The 17,998-nt window shown below is 33.0% G+C and overlaps 2 protein-coding genes and 1 long non-coding RNA gene across 9 annotated transcripts in view; 1 reads left to right on the top strand and 2 right to left on the bottom strand.

Moving 5' to 3' along the window:
- Positions 1-17,998, top strand: part of LOC118680478 (uncharacterized) — a 167,013-nt gene that overhangs the window by 77,687 nt on the left and 71,328 nt on the right. Inside the window, exons 3-5 of one of the 3 annotated variants that reach the window (XR_011397120.1) lie at positions 17,121-17,263; positions 17,324-17,464; positions 17,541-17,965. The exons of 1 other annotated variant lie outside the window; for it this stretch is intronic. This is a non-coding gene — a long non-coding RNA (uncharacterized lncRNA). Of the gene's footprint in view, positions 1-17,120; positions 17,465-17,540; positions 17,966-17,998 lie in introns of those variants that run through there. One more of the 3 variants, XR_011397119.1, reaches the window with a different exon arrangement.
- Positions 1-17,998, bottom strand: part of LOC106624368 (tyramine/octopamine receptor) — a 65,139-nt gene that overhangs the window by 37,011 nt on the left and 10,130 nt on the right. The window contains exon 1 of one of the 5 annotated variants that reach the window (XM_070112002.1): positions 3,559-4,230. The exons of the other annotated variants lie outside the window; for them this stretch is intronic. The gene's annotated coding sequence lies outside the window, so the exon portion shown is untranslated. Of the gene's footprint in view, positions 1-3,558; positions 4,231-17,998 lie in introns of those variants that run through there. 5 annotated transcript variants of the gene reach the window in all.
- LOC118683884 (SCAN domain-containing protein 3) lies at positions 10,735-12,920 on the bottom strand. Its single transcript, XM_036378354.2, has 2 exons — positions 12,438-12,920; positions 10,735-12,348 (listed from the first exon to the last, which is right to left on the bottom strand). The coding sequence occupies exons 1-2, from the start codon at positions 12,452-12,454 to the stop codon at positions 10,800-10,802; spliced, it is 1,566 nt and encodes a 521-aa protein (XP_036234247.2). The 5' UTR covers positions 12,455-12,920; the 3' UTR covers positions 10,735-10,799.

Here is a 17,998-nt window from a genome sequence, read left to right as displayed (position 1 = left end):
ATTGGGTTATTCTTAATTTTAATTTGGGATTATATATTTGTGTCTTTAATTCTTCAAAAACGGCTTGTATGCCTCTATGGTTTTTATCGAAGTGTTCATTCTCAATGGTTTTACTTAAAGTATTTTCGTCTTCTATATCTACTAGTAAGGTAAAGCATCTTGTAATTATAAAGTCATTATTGTTAGAAAATAATTCTTCGTAAGTAGTCTTAAAAACTTCATAGAATGTGTCATCTATTAAAATGGCATTTAACTGTGTAGGGTTGAAATGGTTTTTAATTAAGGTGATAGCAGTGTCTCTATCTAGTTGCTTGAGTTGGATTATTTTCCTTGTGCTCCTAAAAATAGACTTGGTTTTTATTCTCATAGATCCAGATGTAATTTTCTCGATAACTACTTGATTTTTAAAAAGATTTAATGGGGACAAAGTCTCTCTAATTGTCAGAGAGTCGGATTCTAATGTATTTATATTTATTGATTCATGTCTAATACGGGATAACGCATCTGCGTTGTTGTTTTTCGTTCCTTTTTTGTATTTTATTTCATAATCGAATTCGGATAATCTTAATCTCCACCTAACAAGTTTTGAATTGGGTTCCTTTATAGAAAAGAGCCATGTTAATGGCTTGTGATCCGTTTCTATGGTAAATTTGCGACCAAAGAGGTAGGGCCTAAAATATTTTGTAGCCCAGATGATGGCCAACAATTCTTTCTCTATTGTACTATAATTTATTTCGTGTGTATTAAGGTTGCGGCTTGCAGAGCATATTGGGTTATTATCTTGCGAAAGCACTGCTCCTAAAGCGAAATTACTCGCGTCCGTTGTCAATATGAATGTTTTAGAAAAGTCTGGATATGCTAATATTGGATCATGTGTTAGTAGGGTCTTGAGAGTGTGGAAACTTTTTTCATACTCTGGGTCATTTATGTTTATCTTTGAATCTTCCTTTAAGTATTTAATCATTGGTTTAGCGATAGATGAATAGTCTTTTATGAATTTCCTATAGTAGCCTGTGAGTCCTAGAAATTGTTTAATTTGTTTAGGAGTATTGGGTATCGGAAAGTTTACAACGCATTCTATCTTTTTAGAATTGGGCTTGACTCCCTCCGTTGTGATTATATGTCCAAGGAACTCTGTTTCCTTTTTTAAAAATTCCGACTTATCCAGTTGGATTTTTAGGTTTGCTTCCTGTAATCTTGCAAATATAAGTCTGAGTGAGTTCATATGTTCCTGTAGGGATGTTGAAAATATGATTATGTCGTCCAGGTATACTAGGCAGATTTTATTGATATAGTCCTGGAGTAAATTGTTCATCAATCTCTGAAACGTTGCAGGGGCTGTTTTTAGCCCGAAAGGCATTCGCAGAAATTCGTAGTGTCCTCCTTCGACACTAAATGCGGTTTTATGGATGTCTTCCTCCTCTATCTCGATTTGGTGGAAACGCTTCGCTAGATCGAGTGTAGTGAAATACTGGCTTCTTCCCAGTTTTTCGAGAATCTCATCTATGTTCGGGATGGGGAACTTGTCATCGATCGTTACTTCGTTCAACTTACGATAGTCGATCACAAGTCTCCATTTTGGTTTTCCGCTGGCACCGGCCTTCTTCGGCACGATCCAAATTGGGGCTGAATAGGGAGAATTGCTATTCCTGATTATTTTATTTTTCAACATCTCTTGGATTTGATCTATAACTTCCTTTTTGTGTACGTACGGGTATCTATATGACTTGGAAAATATGGGTATATTGTTTGTAGTTCTAATTATATGCTTTATTGCGGAAGTAAACGAAAGTCTATCGCCCTCCTGGTAAAAAATACTATGATATCTATTTATTAATTGTAATAGTTGCGATTTTTCCTCAGGGTTTAAGTGTCCTATTCTAATTTGATCATTCAATGGTTTAAATTCTTTGTTCTCAATTATGCTAAAATTTTCATGATCTACCTTCTGCGTAGTCACCTGGTTAGTTTCGGATAGCAAGTTCATTTCGACTTCTCCATTTTCCACATTCAAAATTCCTTCTCTTACATATTACTTATAATAAACAAGGTCAGAGTTATCTGGTGCTATTATCCTTTTCTTATTTAAGTTTCCGTCTTCGAAGTGCATAGGGAGTGTCTTGTTACCGATGGTTATTTCCTTTTTTCCATAATTGATGCAGGCATTTAATGGTCTCAATATATCATTACCTATCAGACCGTCAAAAAATGTATGAAATCTTATTATATAGAATTCCAGTGTTTTATCCTTTTCAGTGTCGCTAAATTCTTTGAACATAGGTACTATGGCTTTTTCGTGAACGTAAATTTGATGTTGAAGCGTTTTGATTAGAAGTGGGCTGGTTGAATGAATTCTTTTGGGATCGCAGATCCCCGGATTTAAAATTGAATTTGTTGCGCCTGTGTCTATTATAAGTCTTATAAACCCTATCCTTGTCCTTATTATTATAAATGGTAATTTATTTTTGAGGCTAGTTCCTGAAAATTTTCAGCGACTTCTATTTTTCCTATGTCCATAGGTTCTGGTTGGTTTCTAGAATTTGGTCCTTGGAATGATGGATTTTGGTTGGGGTTTTGTGGGTTTACTTGTTGGTTGTATTGTATTGTGTACTATTTCTGTAGTTATTATTCCTATTACCCGAATGAGTTTTAAACTCCGGGTTGTTACCGTTATTATTCCCTACATAAGCGTATCCGGCCTGGAATAGTATGTCCATAGCCTGTTCCAAATCTCCTGGGTTTCTGCAGAATAGGATAGACTTCATTGGTTCAGGGATCTTTTTTTTTAAGATGTTAAGGGCAGTGCGCTTGTTGTTTATCGCGCTCTCTCTAGTCGCTTCGGTTTCCCCTAAAATAACCACTAGTTTGTTATTTAATCTGTGTAATTTGGTTTTCATATCGTTATAGAAATCTAGGGTATTTGTTCTAAAGGTCACGCTGCGTAATTCGTCGAAGAGTTCTTCACAGGAACGTCTATCTCCGAAATTATTCTGTAGTATGGTTTTAATCTCTGCCCATGAAGTCGCGTGGCAGTTTATTTCTATCGCCTGTCTTGCCCTTCCTTTGAGTTTTGACTTTATTATGTCCGAAAAAAGTAGTTGGGGCATTTCGTCGTATGTTTGTAGGTGTGAGTGTACTCGGTCAATGAGTGTGGTGAATGTCTGTAGGTCTCCTGAGTCGCCATAGAACTCAGGTAAATTGTTTAAGTATTTCAGAGGGTTTATAGTTAATCTGTTCATTAAGTTTTCAGCCTGTACTGCAATTTTTAAGGAAAAAAAAAAATTTAGGAAAAGGAAAAAGAAATTGTCTCTTACACACGAATGCGGTTTTCTCTTTTATTTTTATGCCTTAAATAGTTTTTCTTTGCTTTAGTTTTTATCAATGTTATATTATGTAGGAGTTCTTGCAAATTTTTGATTTCTTGTTTTTCTGACGTATACAGTAGTTTTCTTTTAATTTATAATTTTATGCTTATCTTTTGAGTTACATACATTTAATAATAATATTAATGGATATAAAATAATATAAATAGTATAATATAGTTAATCAAATTCTTACTTTCAGACAATTTTGTTGAAAATATATATATTGCTCTCTGCTTGAGTATGTGCTTCTACCGTTGGATTTAGAGTTGATTGGGATGAAAAAGTTGTCACTATGTTGAGTTTAAAGTTGATGAGGATAAGAGTTGTCACTATGTTGAGTTTAAAGTTGATTAGGAAAAAGTTGTCACTATGTTGAGTTTAAAGTTGATTAGGATAAAAGTTGTCACTATGTTGAGTTTAAAGTTGATTAGGATAAAAAGTTGTCACTATGTTGAGTTTAAAGTTGATTAGGATAAAAAGTTGTCACTTTCTTCCATTGTGTTGTTTTTTCTCTTTTTTTATATTTTGTATGTGTTCTTTAAATTTTTAAAGGATCCATAATCTTATGAAGTCTAAGAGTTTTGCACTTTTTTAAAGGATCTGTTCTTCAATCTTATGAAGTTCAAATGTCACAAAAAATTGTATATGTCCTTTAATTTTTTTAAAGGATGTGTTCTTCAATCTTATGAAGCTCGAATGTCACAAAAATTTTGTACGTCCTTTAATCTTTTAAAGGATCTGTTCTTATTTTCGTTTACCCGCTACGGATATTAAAATATCCAATATCCTTTCTCATGTAACTCGAATTTAAATGATTTACACACAAGGATACACGGGTATCCTACCGACTGCGCCACTTTTCTTTTCTCCTAATGAGAAACACAAAAAAAATAAAACGATTAGGTTTAAGGTTCGATCAATAACTGCCACTTATTCTTTATTTCCACTTTCTTATATACTATTATTTTGTTGATAAAGATAAATGTTTGTACAATAATTCTTAAGAAATTTGTCTGGTGCGTTTACAAAAAGTGTAACAATTCGCTAATGTTGCATTTTCGTTAGCGGAAATGCACTTGAAAATAAAGTTATTAAAGTTCTTTGGAATTAATGCACTTGGGCAAATAAGTAATAAAATTATTTGGAATTAACGATACATTTTTGTTAACAGTTGCATTTTCGTTAGCGGAAATGCACTTGGACAACAATTCTTTGTAAAGTACAATTTATAGATATATTTTATAATTCTTTGCGAAAATACAATTAATAATATTCTTAATGAGTTAAAATAGTGTATGTATGTGTGTATGGTTAAAGTAACGTTAAGGGAATAGTGGAAGACACTATAACACCGAAACCCAAAAAATTGCGCCTGGAGAAGTCAAAAGTGGAGACAATGCTGACTTGTTTTTATGATTCCAAGGGTATTGTCCACAAAGAATTTGTTTCACCCGGCCAAAACGTTAATGCGGTATTCTACCTTGGAGGTTTGAAACGTTATCGCGAATATGGAAGTTGGCGTTTGTTGCACGATAATGCGCCGTCTCATCGATCGACGCTTGTGGCCGATTATTTGACCAAAAATCACATTTAACAATCAACCACTCTCCGTATTCACCTGATATGGCAACGTGCGACTTCTACCTTTTCGGAAAAATGCATTTGCCGATGAAAGGAAAGCGTTATGCAGACGTGGAGGCCATTCAAAAGGCTTGCACCGGCATACTGGCGGCCATACCGGCCAACGAGCTAAAACACTCGTTCGACATGCTTTTGGACCGTGCAAAAAGCTGTATTAAAGCAGAAGGAGACTATTTTGAATAAAATTAATTGATTTTGCCGATAAAACCATTTTTTCTGTTTTTTTTTTTTAAAGTCCTGTTTACTTTGGAACGCACTTTGTATTAAGTTTCCACGAAGTTTGTAACACTCATAAGGAAACGTCGGAGACCCTATACAATATATAATATATAAAAATGAGCAGCATGATGAGCTGAGCTGGATGGAATCACTATAGAATATAGCTGCCATAACAAACTGAACAATAAGGATCAAGTTCTTGTAAGGGTATTATAGCTTCGGTGCAACGGAAGTTAACGTTTTTCCTTGTTTTATAAATTGCTTTCCTCTGGTCGTACAGAAACTGTAAATCCACAAGAATGCTTTATATATTTCTAACTTCAGCGTCGATTGTGGAATTGATGTTCTGATGAGCCAAGTTTCTTTCATTGATTGACTGAAGGATTTTAAACCATGTTGGGGCCATCAAAACGCACTCAAATTTGCTCATATATTTCAAAATTTCATCAACGTATCGATGAATTTCTGCGGCAAGGTTCAGTTTTTTAACTTATTTCAAAGCGTTTATCAATTCCGCTCATAATACTACCATTGTTGTAGCCCTGTCCATAATAATCTTCCAATGTCTTGCAAATTATAGCAACAATAACTTTGCCGGTTTTTTCGGTACAATCTGAAAAAGAGAGAAAACGTACCTTAATCGGTAATCACAACGTTTAAATAAAAGTTCGAATTAATCACCTAGTAATAGCATTCTAATTTTTAACTGATCACTTAATATTTTGGAAAATATGGGCTCCTTCGCGATTTTCGGGCCCGGGAGGAATCACTACCAACCCACCCTCCTGTCGTCGGGCTTGAAAACAGGTCATATCATAATATTAATTACATGTACATTTCACTGTCAATTAGTATATTTTTACAGTGTTAAGAACACTTCAGCTTCGGTCTATGTTAAAAGGCTTCATCGATTTGAACAAGCCGAGAATATTTTACATCGATTTTGGTATGATTCCCTTTCTTCACTAGGTGGTGATGAAATTGGTCGCCATGTGTACCTAGCTCTTATTTGCTCAATGTAGTTTGATGTTATCTTTATACCGTACATATGGATAAGGGAGACAATTTTCTGTATATTTTAATATTAAACCACTTGACTTCATACTATATAAGTGTACGTACGAGCCAGAATTAAATGAGAATATTTAGTATCATGCGTCAATATTAAAGATTTGGTAGATAATGACAGAAATACTGCATTACAGAAAGCTGCATTTGCGAAGGCAAGAAAGAGGGTTCCATTTTTAGAAAACGTATTTAAAACTATATCCCATTAGTTAGAAAAGGTATCAGTCATAAAGCGTTCTTCTCAATAAGATTCTTCTCAAAGTAAAGCAAAAATTTAAATTAAATAAAACAAGGATATATGATATCCAATTGAATTTACAATTCTTATGAACAAGTATGTTGTGTAACTCTAGGCGTATGTATTCGTTACTACTTTGAAGAACTCAAAGTTATTTTATTTATATTTATTTAATGTTTGTTACATCATAAACATTCCACGAAAAGGTTCTAACGACCTCGACAGGCTTTGATATGTATGTGGAGAACTAACTTTTAAATATCAGTGTTGTCATTAATTGAACAGTGCTATTTATACTATTTTGGATTTAAAATTGTCTAGGGAACCATAAATCGGAAAATTACAAAGACTTAATAATTGAACCTATCATAAAAAGCTTTGGGGTGATATTTCCCTAAAAATAAATATGCTGGTCTTTCATCTGGATTTCTTTCCGGTAAATTTGGGTACTGTGTGTGTGTGTCCTTTATGGAGAATCGCTATCAAGGGAAATAGAGCACAGGAATGCTAGCAGATTATTATTCGAGACTTAAAAAGACCTTTCAGAAGCCAATTATTCACGAAAATCATAAGTATTTTTTCTATGTTAAGCAATAATTTCTCTAAATGTAGCTGATGTTTGTACTTTTTAAGAAAAAAACATTCACATACTATTGTTTAGTTACCCTAGTACATTAAAAATTTGATATGAGTTCTCATGTAACAAAAAAAGTAAAATTTTTGTTAACCAGTGTTATTCACTTGATTTGAAAGCCCTTATATTTTGTAACTTTAACTTAGAGTCTTTTTACCTGTAAGGGCCATCTGGACTAATATTTTTCTATACTTTAACATTAATACGAAAAGCATACATATTATTATTAACCAATTTAATTTTAATGAACTACTATAGAAATAAATTCACACAATCTAGGGAAAGTGAAACAGTATTGCCGTTTACCGTTTGTATTGATCAAGACAATATATTCTACTGTTTAAAACAATTGAATCTTATGGAGAGATTTCAAAAAAATATTACTTTTCCTTGCTCAGAAGCGATTGAAAAACTGAATTACGTTTTCGTATAACATATTTTTTTATCAAAACCAAGAAAAAACGTTAACCTCGACTCACCAAAGGTGCATTTCTTATAGAAACTGTATGTATACTTAACTGTGGAAACCGCACAACGGTTTGCATCCAACGGAAAACGTTTTGCTAGTTTTAGTTTCTAATCGAATTACGGTTACTTTATAAGGAAAAATACCTGTTATAAATATCGTTCAGGTTGAATTGCAGCTTCATACTATAGCTGTCCGATTCGAACAATTTTTTTTAGAGATTGTACAAATGTCTTGGACAATAATGCATGCCCAATTTCGTGAAAATATCTTGTTAAATGAACAAGGGTTCCATACAAGAACTTCAATTTGATCGGTCAGTTTCTGTGACAGCTATATGGTACATAACTCTGAACAATTTAGTCGGATAGTATAGATTTTTTTGGATAATAAGCCGCTGTAATGAGTAATATCTTATCTTGTGAAATATAAAAATTTTCTATACAAGGACTTGATTTTGATCGCTCCTTTTATTCGAACAGACAGACGGACATAGTTAAATCGACTCAGTTCGTCACGCAGGTCACGATTCTCACACGTTTTCTTCTATTATGAAGAATGTTTTCGGTTAATCTGATTGACTTAAAGTAATTATTTTATACACATATAATTGCGAGATATATAATATTATGCTACACCTAAACTAATCACTTTGTTACGCGTTTCATGTTTTATTACAAAAATCTGCAGACCAAGTACAATTTATCTTCCAAAGGTTTAATACCACATATGGAAGGTATAAATATACCTTCATACAATCGTCGAGGCATTTGAATTAACCATATATCCATCAATGTATTTGTAAATATGCTGAGTGTTTTGTAGACAAAATTATTTATCATTGGATTATGAATGAAAACATTGTTTGTGTAGTGCATAATTTATTAATTATCTGTCCTACGGCTATGCTAAATACATATGTATATATTTTATTTTGACACACGTCAATATGTAGACTCGGTTATTGGGTTCTTCTGTTTTTCTGCGACTAAAAATAAATTAATCACCGAAAACCATTTCAGACATACTCATATTTTGAGATACATTTTTTAGTTTTTCAACAAAAACGTATTGGTAAATTTTTCTCTGTACGTAATGTAAATAATTTCAAATTTGTATGTTAACAATTCTGTGTATTTGTTATATCAAAATTGTTTACGCTTTTCCACATACAATTGAACAGAAAAGTGTGTCGCCAATATATTTTATGGATTAAGCAACAATTAGGCAGGAATATTTCATTAAGATAATATTGGTATTGCATTGAATTTCTTCTGGCATTTGTTTGATAGGAAGCATTATTTGGTACTTTTAATGGAAAGTTCGTATTTAATAGTATAAAGCAATGCGAAAAAATACGGTTTGCGATTAGTGTAAATAAATTTAACCTAAAGAGTTTTATGATTTAATTTACAAAAATTGTGCCAATTTTATCACAGTATTAAATAAATATTTTGTCAACAATTCTCAATATTCGTATTTAATTGTTATTTGTGTGTAACACCTAATTCTAATCGCAATAGATTTAGAATTATGTACATAAATATGACCAAGTGATCACCAAAAAATATTATGCCACGTGATGGAGTATGAATTCATAGTTGAAGTTTGTATACAATATAGTATACGGATACCTAATTATATTGTTATACCCTCTTGATACTGCTTCTGTATTCGATTATGTCAATGCCGTTGTTTGTTGGGTTCGCTACTCTCCACAGTTTAATTTAGTATAGTCAGAATGATTTGATTTAAGTCCAATAAACACAATTTTGTTCGATTTTCAGCCAGGAACAGATAGTAATGACTTGGCGGCAGGACTGGACTATAATTTGGAAGCATAAGAACCTCCAAACCCGGATCCCGGATTGTTTGACGAGTTACTATCGATGTGTGTGGTGCCCTGATGCAATACAATTCCTCTCCTATTGATATAGATTGCCACTTCTGGGTGATTACCTCCTAAAGACGGTCCAATTGTAGAAGATCCGAATTGAGAGTTTTGCCGCAGCAGCTAAGATTAGAACATTTCTTTCCAATCTCACGAAAAACAAAAAAAAACTATCAGGGAGTCAATCCTGGCTTGGACACCTTTTGCGCAGACTTACCGCGATACGATCACGACCGTTCTAACATGATGTTATCATCAGTGACCCCTTTTATCACCAGTAACCATCCGCTTCAGAATTATACTGATTTTGTTGCGATTCAGCAAAGACTTACAGATTGAAATTTGGTTCATGAATTTTTTGGGTTAACTCGTGTGAGACCCATACATCCAGTTTCTTTTTGTAACCAACCTTATTTAAAAAGTTTTTTGTGCAATGTTTAGCTCCAGTGATGCTAAGCACAGGCGGACTCGCCGACTTTAATTAATTTAGAGATATTTTCGACAATTGGCGTGGCGCATCCTTGACAATAAAATTACACGAACTGTAACAGGATAAGGTAAGTATCTTACAAATAACTGAAGCTATATCAATCAAACTCGTTCAGGACGTGATGCCTTTTAACACCTTAATATTATGTTGATACTTCTAAGAGAGATTGGATAATAACCACGCCTATTGTCCATATAACATAATTTTAAATTCCGTCCTATTATTTAACTTTACAGTATAGAAACAAAGCACCAATGAATACGTCTAAACAAAACCTTGCGAAAGTCTGTCATATCTTTTTAAGCCCGCAGATACCGAATATATGGACCTCGGTGCATATTGCTACCTGTTTACAGAAAGCATCGGTTCATTTGGGAGACATATTAATGAAATTCAAAGAGCATCTTTTCTTGATAATAAGCTGCACTTGTGTAAATTGATAAAGTCGGGTCAATATTTACGATACCTTAGCAAAACTAAGTCAGTGTATATTGGATATACTATACTTGTAAAATAATGCCGAAAATTAATTAATTAAATCTTTCCACAGCTCCCATAATCTACATCAGTGTTCACATCTTGAAGTGAGGCGATCCAGTAGCGTAGAATTATCGTACATGAAGCGAAATTATCGTACTTTTAAAAAGAGTGACAAATTTTACTAAGAAATATATTATTTTATCTCAATATATACTATGCAACATTTTACATATAATCTTCAATTCAATTCAATCTTAGAATCTTAAAACTATCAGTTATATTTGTTTCATATCATTTCTATTAATACTTAAAATTCCTCATTTGGCATTAAAATACTATTAAACTCTTCCAGATCCGAGTCATCATACAAGTCACAAAGTTTTTTATTCGTAGATTCTGATGTAGTTTTTCTTTTATACATTAAGGATTTATTCAGACGATCATACTCGCTTTGCGATGGTTCATATGTTGTGCAATTAACATTACTTTTTACTCCTTGTTTGGCTAAAAGAATACCATTAACAGTTGAAACCATCATATTGTTTCGAGTTTTAGTTTTAATTAAATTAATGTGGCTAAATATGCGCTCACTGTCAGCATTCGAATGTGGAAGCGAAATTACATTTAACACAAATTTGGAAACATTTTTAAATGACATTCCCTGATCACCTTCTCCGCAGTCCATTAATTTTGCCCAAAAACTATCAATTGGATCTGTAATTTTGATATTTGCCGGGAGTTCAAAATATGGCAATTGACGCCACTCATCGTCGATTATTTGATGCTGATTGCTTGATGCAATTCGAGGCAAAGCCTCCATTAACGGCAGCAAACTTGGTATTAAATCTCTTGTCTTTTTTAACATCGCTTTTTGGGGATTAAGATTAGTGATCAATTTCAAAATAGGATTCGAAAAGTTGAAGCGTTTCTTTATTTCGCTACAACCTTCTACTAAAAATTCAACACATATTATTGTGAAATCTGATTTTAATTGTTTGTTATTCCGAATTTCATTCTGATCCAACATTTTTCTGACTTCAACACCGAAGTACATATGCTCTGGAGGTAAATAATGTGTCTTATTGCATGGATCTAGTTCACTTAAATCAGTTCGATCAATATAATCCCTTGACATGTATGTTTCCAACAATTCTTGATAGCTTCGGCACATTTTCTCGTGAAGACTCGTAACAACTACCGATGATGATTGGAAAAGTTCATTTAACTCGGTAAATTTGGGTAAAATGAAATCCAAAAAGAGATAGAGAAGTTTAATTAATGGATTGTTGAGAGCTTGGGTAATCTGTTCAATAGATTTTAATCTACTTGTTAACATTTGTTCTCTAAAATATAATTCTAAGGCAGGCCACTGTTCAATTATTCTTGAAACAACCGCTTTCAGAGATAACCAACGCGTTTGTGCTGGGCGAAGAATTTTGTGGACATCGATCTCGAAGAATGTTTGGAACTTTTGAAACAAATGTTGTCGTTTCGCGCTATTCTTAAATTCTCCGTAAATATTTCGCGCTAAATCTTCGCAGCTCCTAGGTAGTTTCTTGCATGCATTACTGGCACAAAGATGTAAAGAATGGCATAGACACTTGAATATGTAAATGCCAGGGCACTGTTCAATGAACCTTGAAGCTACAGAATTACTTTTTCCCATCATTGTACTGGCTCCATCAGACGCGAATCCAATGATGTTCTTAAATGCAATCTCATATTCTTCGAAGGATTTTGTTAGTAGTTCAAATAAATGCCTCGCCGTAGCACTCTCAACATCTGAACTAGGTTCAAAAACTTGACAAAGATCCCAAAATTTGCTCACCACTTCTCCTTCTTCAGCATCGAAAAATCTGTTTTATGAAAAATACAATATTTATGGAATGTATAAAATATAGAAATACAATAGACTTCAATCAATAAAAACTGACATATTCTCTACCTTACAATGACGCACATCGTTTGAATGCTCCCAATATCAGTAGATTCATCTATTAAACACTAAACAGACTGGTCTGTAATTTATTTTGTAGCTGTTCTTTTTCAGCTTTGGCGATTACAATTTTTATTATTGCTGTTCCTTTCGTTGATTTTAATTGCATATGTTTGATGATATCGGAATAAGGCACAGCGCTTTTTAAAAGTGTTGTCAGGTGAGTCAATGTTGCCAATGAGATATTATGTTCAGCCACGAAACCACACAACTTCACTTCGAGAGCTTGAACTGCTTAGATTTTGTGCAGCCTTCATCATTTTTTTTCACAAATTTGGAAATGGCCGGCTGAGCTTCTAACAACTTACTACGACTTGCGTGAACTTTGGAGACCATGTGGTTTTTAATGACAGTCAACTCTGCTTTTACTATAATATTGCACTTGTGACACTTAGCTTTGTACGGATCGTCAGCCGCCTTACTAAGCCATTGCTTATAATCTTCATGTTTTTGAGGGCGATGTATTATTATTTATTTCTTCGGAATCTTCCCGTAAATAACTCATTTTTCACTTTACAGCTACAGAGTGTAAATGATAGTTCATATATAGTTTATAGCCATGGAATTAAAGTTTTCGATTGACATACTTACTCATTAATTTAAAAACACAATCATTTAATTCAATTTTAATCATGTTGAGCTTCCAGTTACAGTTTTTTTCGAATTACTATTTTAAATCTTGAACGCGAGCACGTTAGCTCAATCAGAGAATGTTGATGAGTAGAGAAGGAGCAAATGTTAAATGAAAACTTTTTGAGTACTAATTTGTAATTCCACAAGAGGGAACATCGAAAAGTATAACTTCGAAAAAGAAAAATACACCACACAATATGCGAAATGCTATAAATAGACACAACGAATATTCCTATATGAAAAATCGTTGCGCATACCTATTTAGATTTATGTTTTCAATTTCTATGATATGACAAATTTATAATTATGAAAAACCTTTTGAATTAAAAATCTGTATTACCGGTAAAAACCCCAGAATTCATAATAAAATAAACATTTAATAAGCTAGTTTTCTAACTTATGTATGTGCGTTACGTAAGCAATATACTTATTAAACAAATGATAATAATAAAACGCTGGCTAAGCGGCCACGTTTCCACTTTTGTGGTGGCTTAGGTCGTAAGCGCGAAGGAGTTAAGCTCATTCCGAATACGAGCATATACGTTCGAATCGTATAATACATAAAATTAAAATTGTATTTAATTTTTTTATTTTATTAATTGGAATCTAAGCATATCATAATTCAATTACTTTAATAGCATATTTTACTTTCTGATATAATTAAAATATATCAGGAGAATATGTTCATATGTTTGGGTTTATTGCATATTCCTTTATTTATGCGTATTTACACAAATGTGATAATCACACATACATTCATGAGTACACGTACGCTGATGGAGCTCTTGGCTCTTACCAGAGAATGTTGATGAGTAGAGAAGGAGCAAATGTTAGCAGTACTAAAATGTTAATTGCTAAGAAGGAACATCGAAAACGCGCAAGTTCGAAAATAAAATGTCACCACAGCTGTCAATTTACGCAACGAACTACACCACTCTATAAGCAAAATGTATATACATACATATGCGCAGATGTTCTTTGATATGCGCATAAACAAAAATTGAGATAATAAAAATGAAAGTAATTGACTTCCGACAAGAAAATATAAATAATGAGGGAAATAATATGAAAATAGAATTAAAATATCATTTAATAAAAAAGGAATATAAAAATAAAAAAAGAGTATAAAAAAATATCTGATAGGATTTGAACTTAGGCAAAATATTTCACATTGCAATAAAGAAGTCTGCTATACAAGCAGCACCACAGACAATATTCGAGCTCTAGAGTCTAATCTGTGAATTCAAACAGCTATTATTGTTTACTTGCTTCAAATGTTCATATGTCCATATGTGAATATTCTTGAAATTGCCTTCTTTCATTCGCATGTCCAAATATATTTGCATATATGTACACATATGTTCATATGTATGTCCCTCAATATGTCTTTCGCAAAAAATCAAACATTCGCGCAAGTGACAAAAAAACGTAGACGCACCAGCATCGGCCAATAATATTCAAGCAAACTCGCGGCTTATTTTCTAAGTATTTTATATTACAACGACAACAAATTCATTCATAAGGAACGTGCGCTGCTTCAAAGCATAGTGCGTTCGTTCATAACTCTGCGCCGCGCTATTTTTTCTGTGCGCCTGGTAAACCACATTTGGTTTTCATATAGAATTCCTACGCATATGCGAAATAAATGAATGAAATTGAGTAAAACGAGAAAAATTCAATTTTACAATTTGACAGCCACCACTGAAAATCCTACCATCCCCCTCGCATTTGTATGTCCACAAGCTGCTTCCTCACAACATTTGCTAAAAATCAGAAATTGAAGAATTTGTCTGATGTTCACTTCAGAAAGGAGAATTGGCAACATGACCTATTCGAGTTTAAATAATATTTATATTTTTTCATATTATGCACTATTTATGGCATTAAATTATAAAATTTATATCAAATTGACATTCATATGAAATCATGAACTACTCCTATATATTCTAAGCACAGTCCATATAGTACTTTTATATGTTTACTTATTATCATTGTTTCATAGTTTTTCGATTTAGCCCATTTTATCTAAATACGACGCTATGAAAATGCAGCCCAATTGGTAATCGCAATATTTCAAAAGAGCATAAGTCAACTTTCAATAGCAAACCACTGCAAAAAGGACAAACGAGACAACATAGCCGATCGACATTGTCGCAAAATTGTCGATTGAAACAAATTTTGTCAACTCCGCGACGATGCGCAAAATTTGGCGTCAATATGTATGCGAGCTCGTTTGTATGTATGTATATAAATATGTATGTTTGTCGGCAAAGTCGTCATTTGGTTTTTTTCAACAACACAATGTCCGCGCGAACTCGCCGTTATTTCGTTGGCTTGCCACCATGCACATAGGCGTGTCAAGTGAGGGCTCATAATATATTGATATGTTGCTTAATTTGTATTGAAAAATACTGATGCATTTATGAATTATTTTCGTAATATAATATATATATATATATATACCAATAAATTCATACCTATAATCGTTTTCAAACTGAATTCGATAAATAAAATATATATCTGAAATAATTATGTGGCGGTGCGCCCCAATCCCTCCTTGCCTGCGAGCGTTCAACTCGCAAAAAGCAAAAAGCGTTGACAAAAGTCATTGCTTGTGCGGGGCAAGAAGAAGCAAGCATCAGCGTACGTGTACTCATGAATGTATGTGTGATTATCACATTTGTGTAAATACGCATAAATAAAGGAATATGCAATAAACCCAAACATATGAACATATTCTCCTGATATATTTTAATTATATCAGGAAGTAAAATATGCTATTAAAGTAATTGAATTATGATATGCTTAGATTCCAATTAATAAAATAAAAAAATTAAATACAATTTTAATTTTATGTATTATACGATTCGAACGTATATGCTCGTATTCGGAATGAGCTTAACTCCTTCGCGCTTACGACCTAAGCCACCACAAAAGTGGAAACGTGACCGCTTAGCCAGCGTTTTATTATTATCATTTGTTTAATAAGTATATTGCTTACGTAACGCACATACATAAGTTAGAAAACTAGCTTATTAAATGTTTATTTTATTATGAATTCTGGGGTTTTTACCGGTAATACAGATTTTTAATTCAAAAGGTTTTTCATAATTATAAATTTGTCATATCATAGAAATTGAAAACATAAATCTAAATAGGTATGCGCAACGATTTTTCATATAGGAATATTCGTTGTGTCTATTTATAGCATTTCGCATATTGTGTGGTGTATTTTTCTTTTTCGAAGTTATACTTTTCGATGTTCCCTCTTGTGGAATTACAAATTAGTACTCAAAAAGTTTTCATTTAACATTTGCTCCTTCTCTACTCATCAACATTCTCTGCTCGTGCCTTCTCCTCTTTTTTCCTATAAAAAAAACGTAGGCATGAAATTATCGTACAATCTGCGTACATCATTATCGTACATCGTACGAAATTATTGCATATGTACGATAATTATCGTACGGTTGAGAACACTGATCTACATATAGTAATGATGAATATATTGGTCAATGGTATGCCATACTTTAATAGAATTGCGAGAAATCATGTTTTCCAGCTGACTTCAAACCGATTCTGTTGGTCAATATGTGTAATACATATTTTACCGAAACTAAGTGGTTATGTTTTGTAATCATAATGTGATTTAGCGCTGAATTTGAATGAAATCGGTCTAGACCTCGGTCTAAACCCACATCCGTAATATAATGATTTCTCAGTCTCTGATTGGCTTTTCATCCATTATAATAAATTTATCCCCCTTGCTTGAGTTAATATCTTATAAATCTTATTTGAGTTTAAAGGGTTGATTTTTATATATATATGTAAATATCTTGTTCATCTATAACCTATAATAAAAAGTCAAAGTTATTTTATTTATATTAAATTCATTATCAATATTCTCTTTACTTATTCTTAAATAATACTTATATTAAATTATTCTTCAATATAAAATAAATATTTCTTTAAAAATTACATTTCCCACTTTACTTATAATAGTGGCTTCTGTTGACAAAGTGGCAATTTTGAAATTACTCGATGAATATAGTTGTCAAACACACGACGAACTCGCAGTGAGATATTCAAACAGCCATAACAAAATGTTTAAAAGCATTACATTACCGGATACATTTAAAAGCAAGGTAATTGGGTGGCATATGAATAAAAGCCAAAACACATTGAAAAACGATTTTGCATGCCAGAAATGCTGCTTGAAAGTTACAAAAAGAAGCCGTTTTTGCATCGAGTTGTAACTGATGATGAAAAATTGATCCATTATGACAACCTTAAACGCGAAAGATCGTATGCGAAACTAGCCAACTAGTCAAATCCATGACAGCAAGGTAATTTTTATATATGTTGGGATCAGAAGAGCGTATTGTGTTATGAGCCTTTAAAACCGGTTGAAACCATTAATAGGGAGTTCTACCGACAACTACTTATCAAGCGGACGAAATCCGAAAAATGCCCGAAATTGGCGACTAGACACGAGGAAATAATTTTTCATAATGTGAACGCTCGGCCTCATGTTGCAAGACCAGTTAAAAACTATTTGGAAAAAATTGGTTGGCAAGTTTTGTTTCACCCACCATATAGCCCAGATTTTATCCCTCTGACAACCATTTGTTCCGGTCGATGCAGAACGCTCGCACTAGAATACGGTTCACAACAGCACAGGGTATCAAAAATTTCAGCCACCAATTCTTGGAATGCACATACTGCCAAAAAGATGGAAAATGTTATAGCTTCAGATGGGCAATATTTAAAATAATACTATTGTCTGTGTTTTTATTAAATACCTAAACGTAAAAATAAAAAAAAACAACGAATTTAGCTGTTATAGACCCAACGACTTTATTCTAAAGCGAACCTGAAAA

This window comes from Bactrocera oleae, chromosome 6 (genome assembly GCF_042242935.1).
Source record: "Bactrocera oleae isolate idBacOlea1 chromosome 6, idBacOlea1, whole genome shotgun sequence".
Classification (NCBI taxonomy): Eukaryota; Metazoa; Arthropoda; class Insecta; order Diptera; family Tephritidae; genus Bactrocera; species Bactrocera oleae.
Note: the sequence above shows the minus strand (reverse complement) of the source record. Positions and strands in the feature narration are given on the sequence as shown.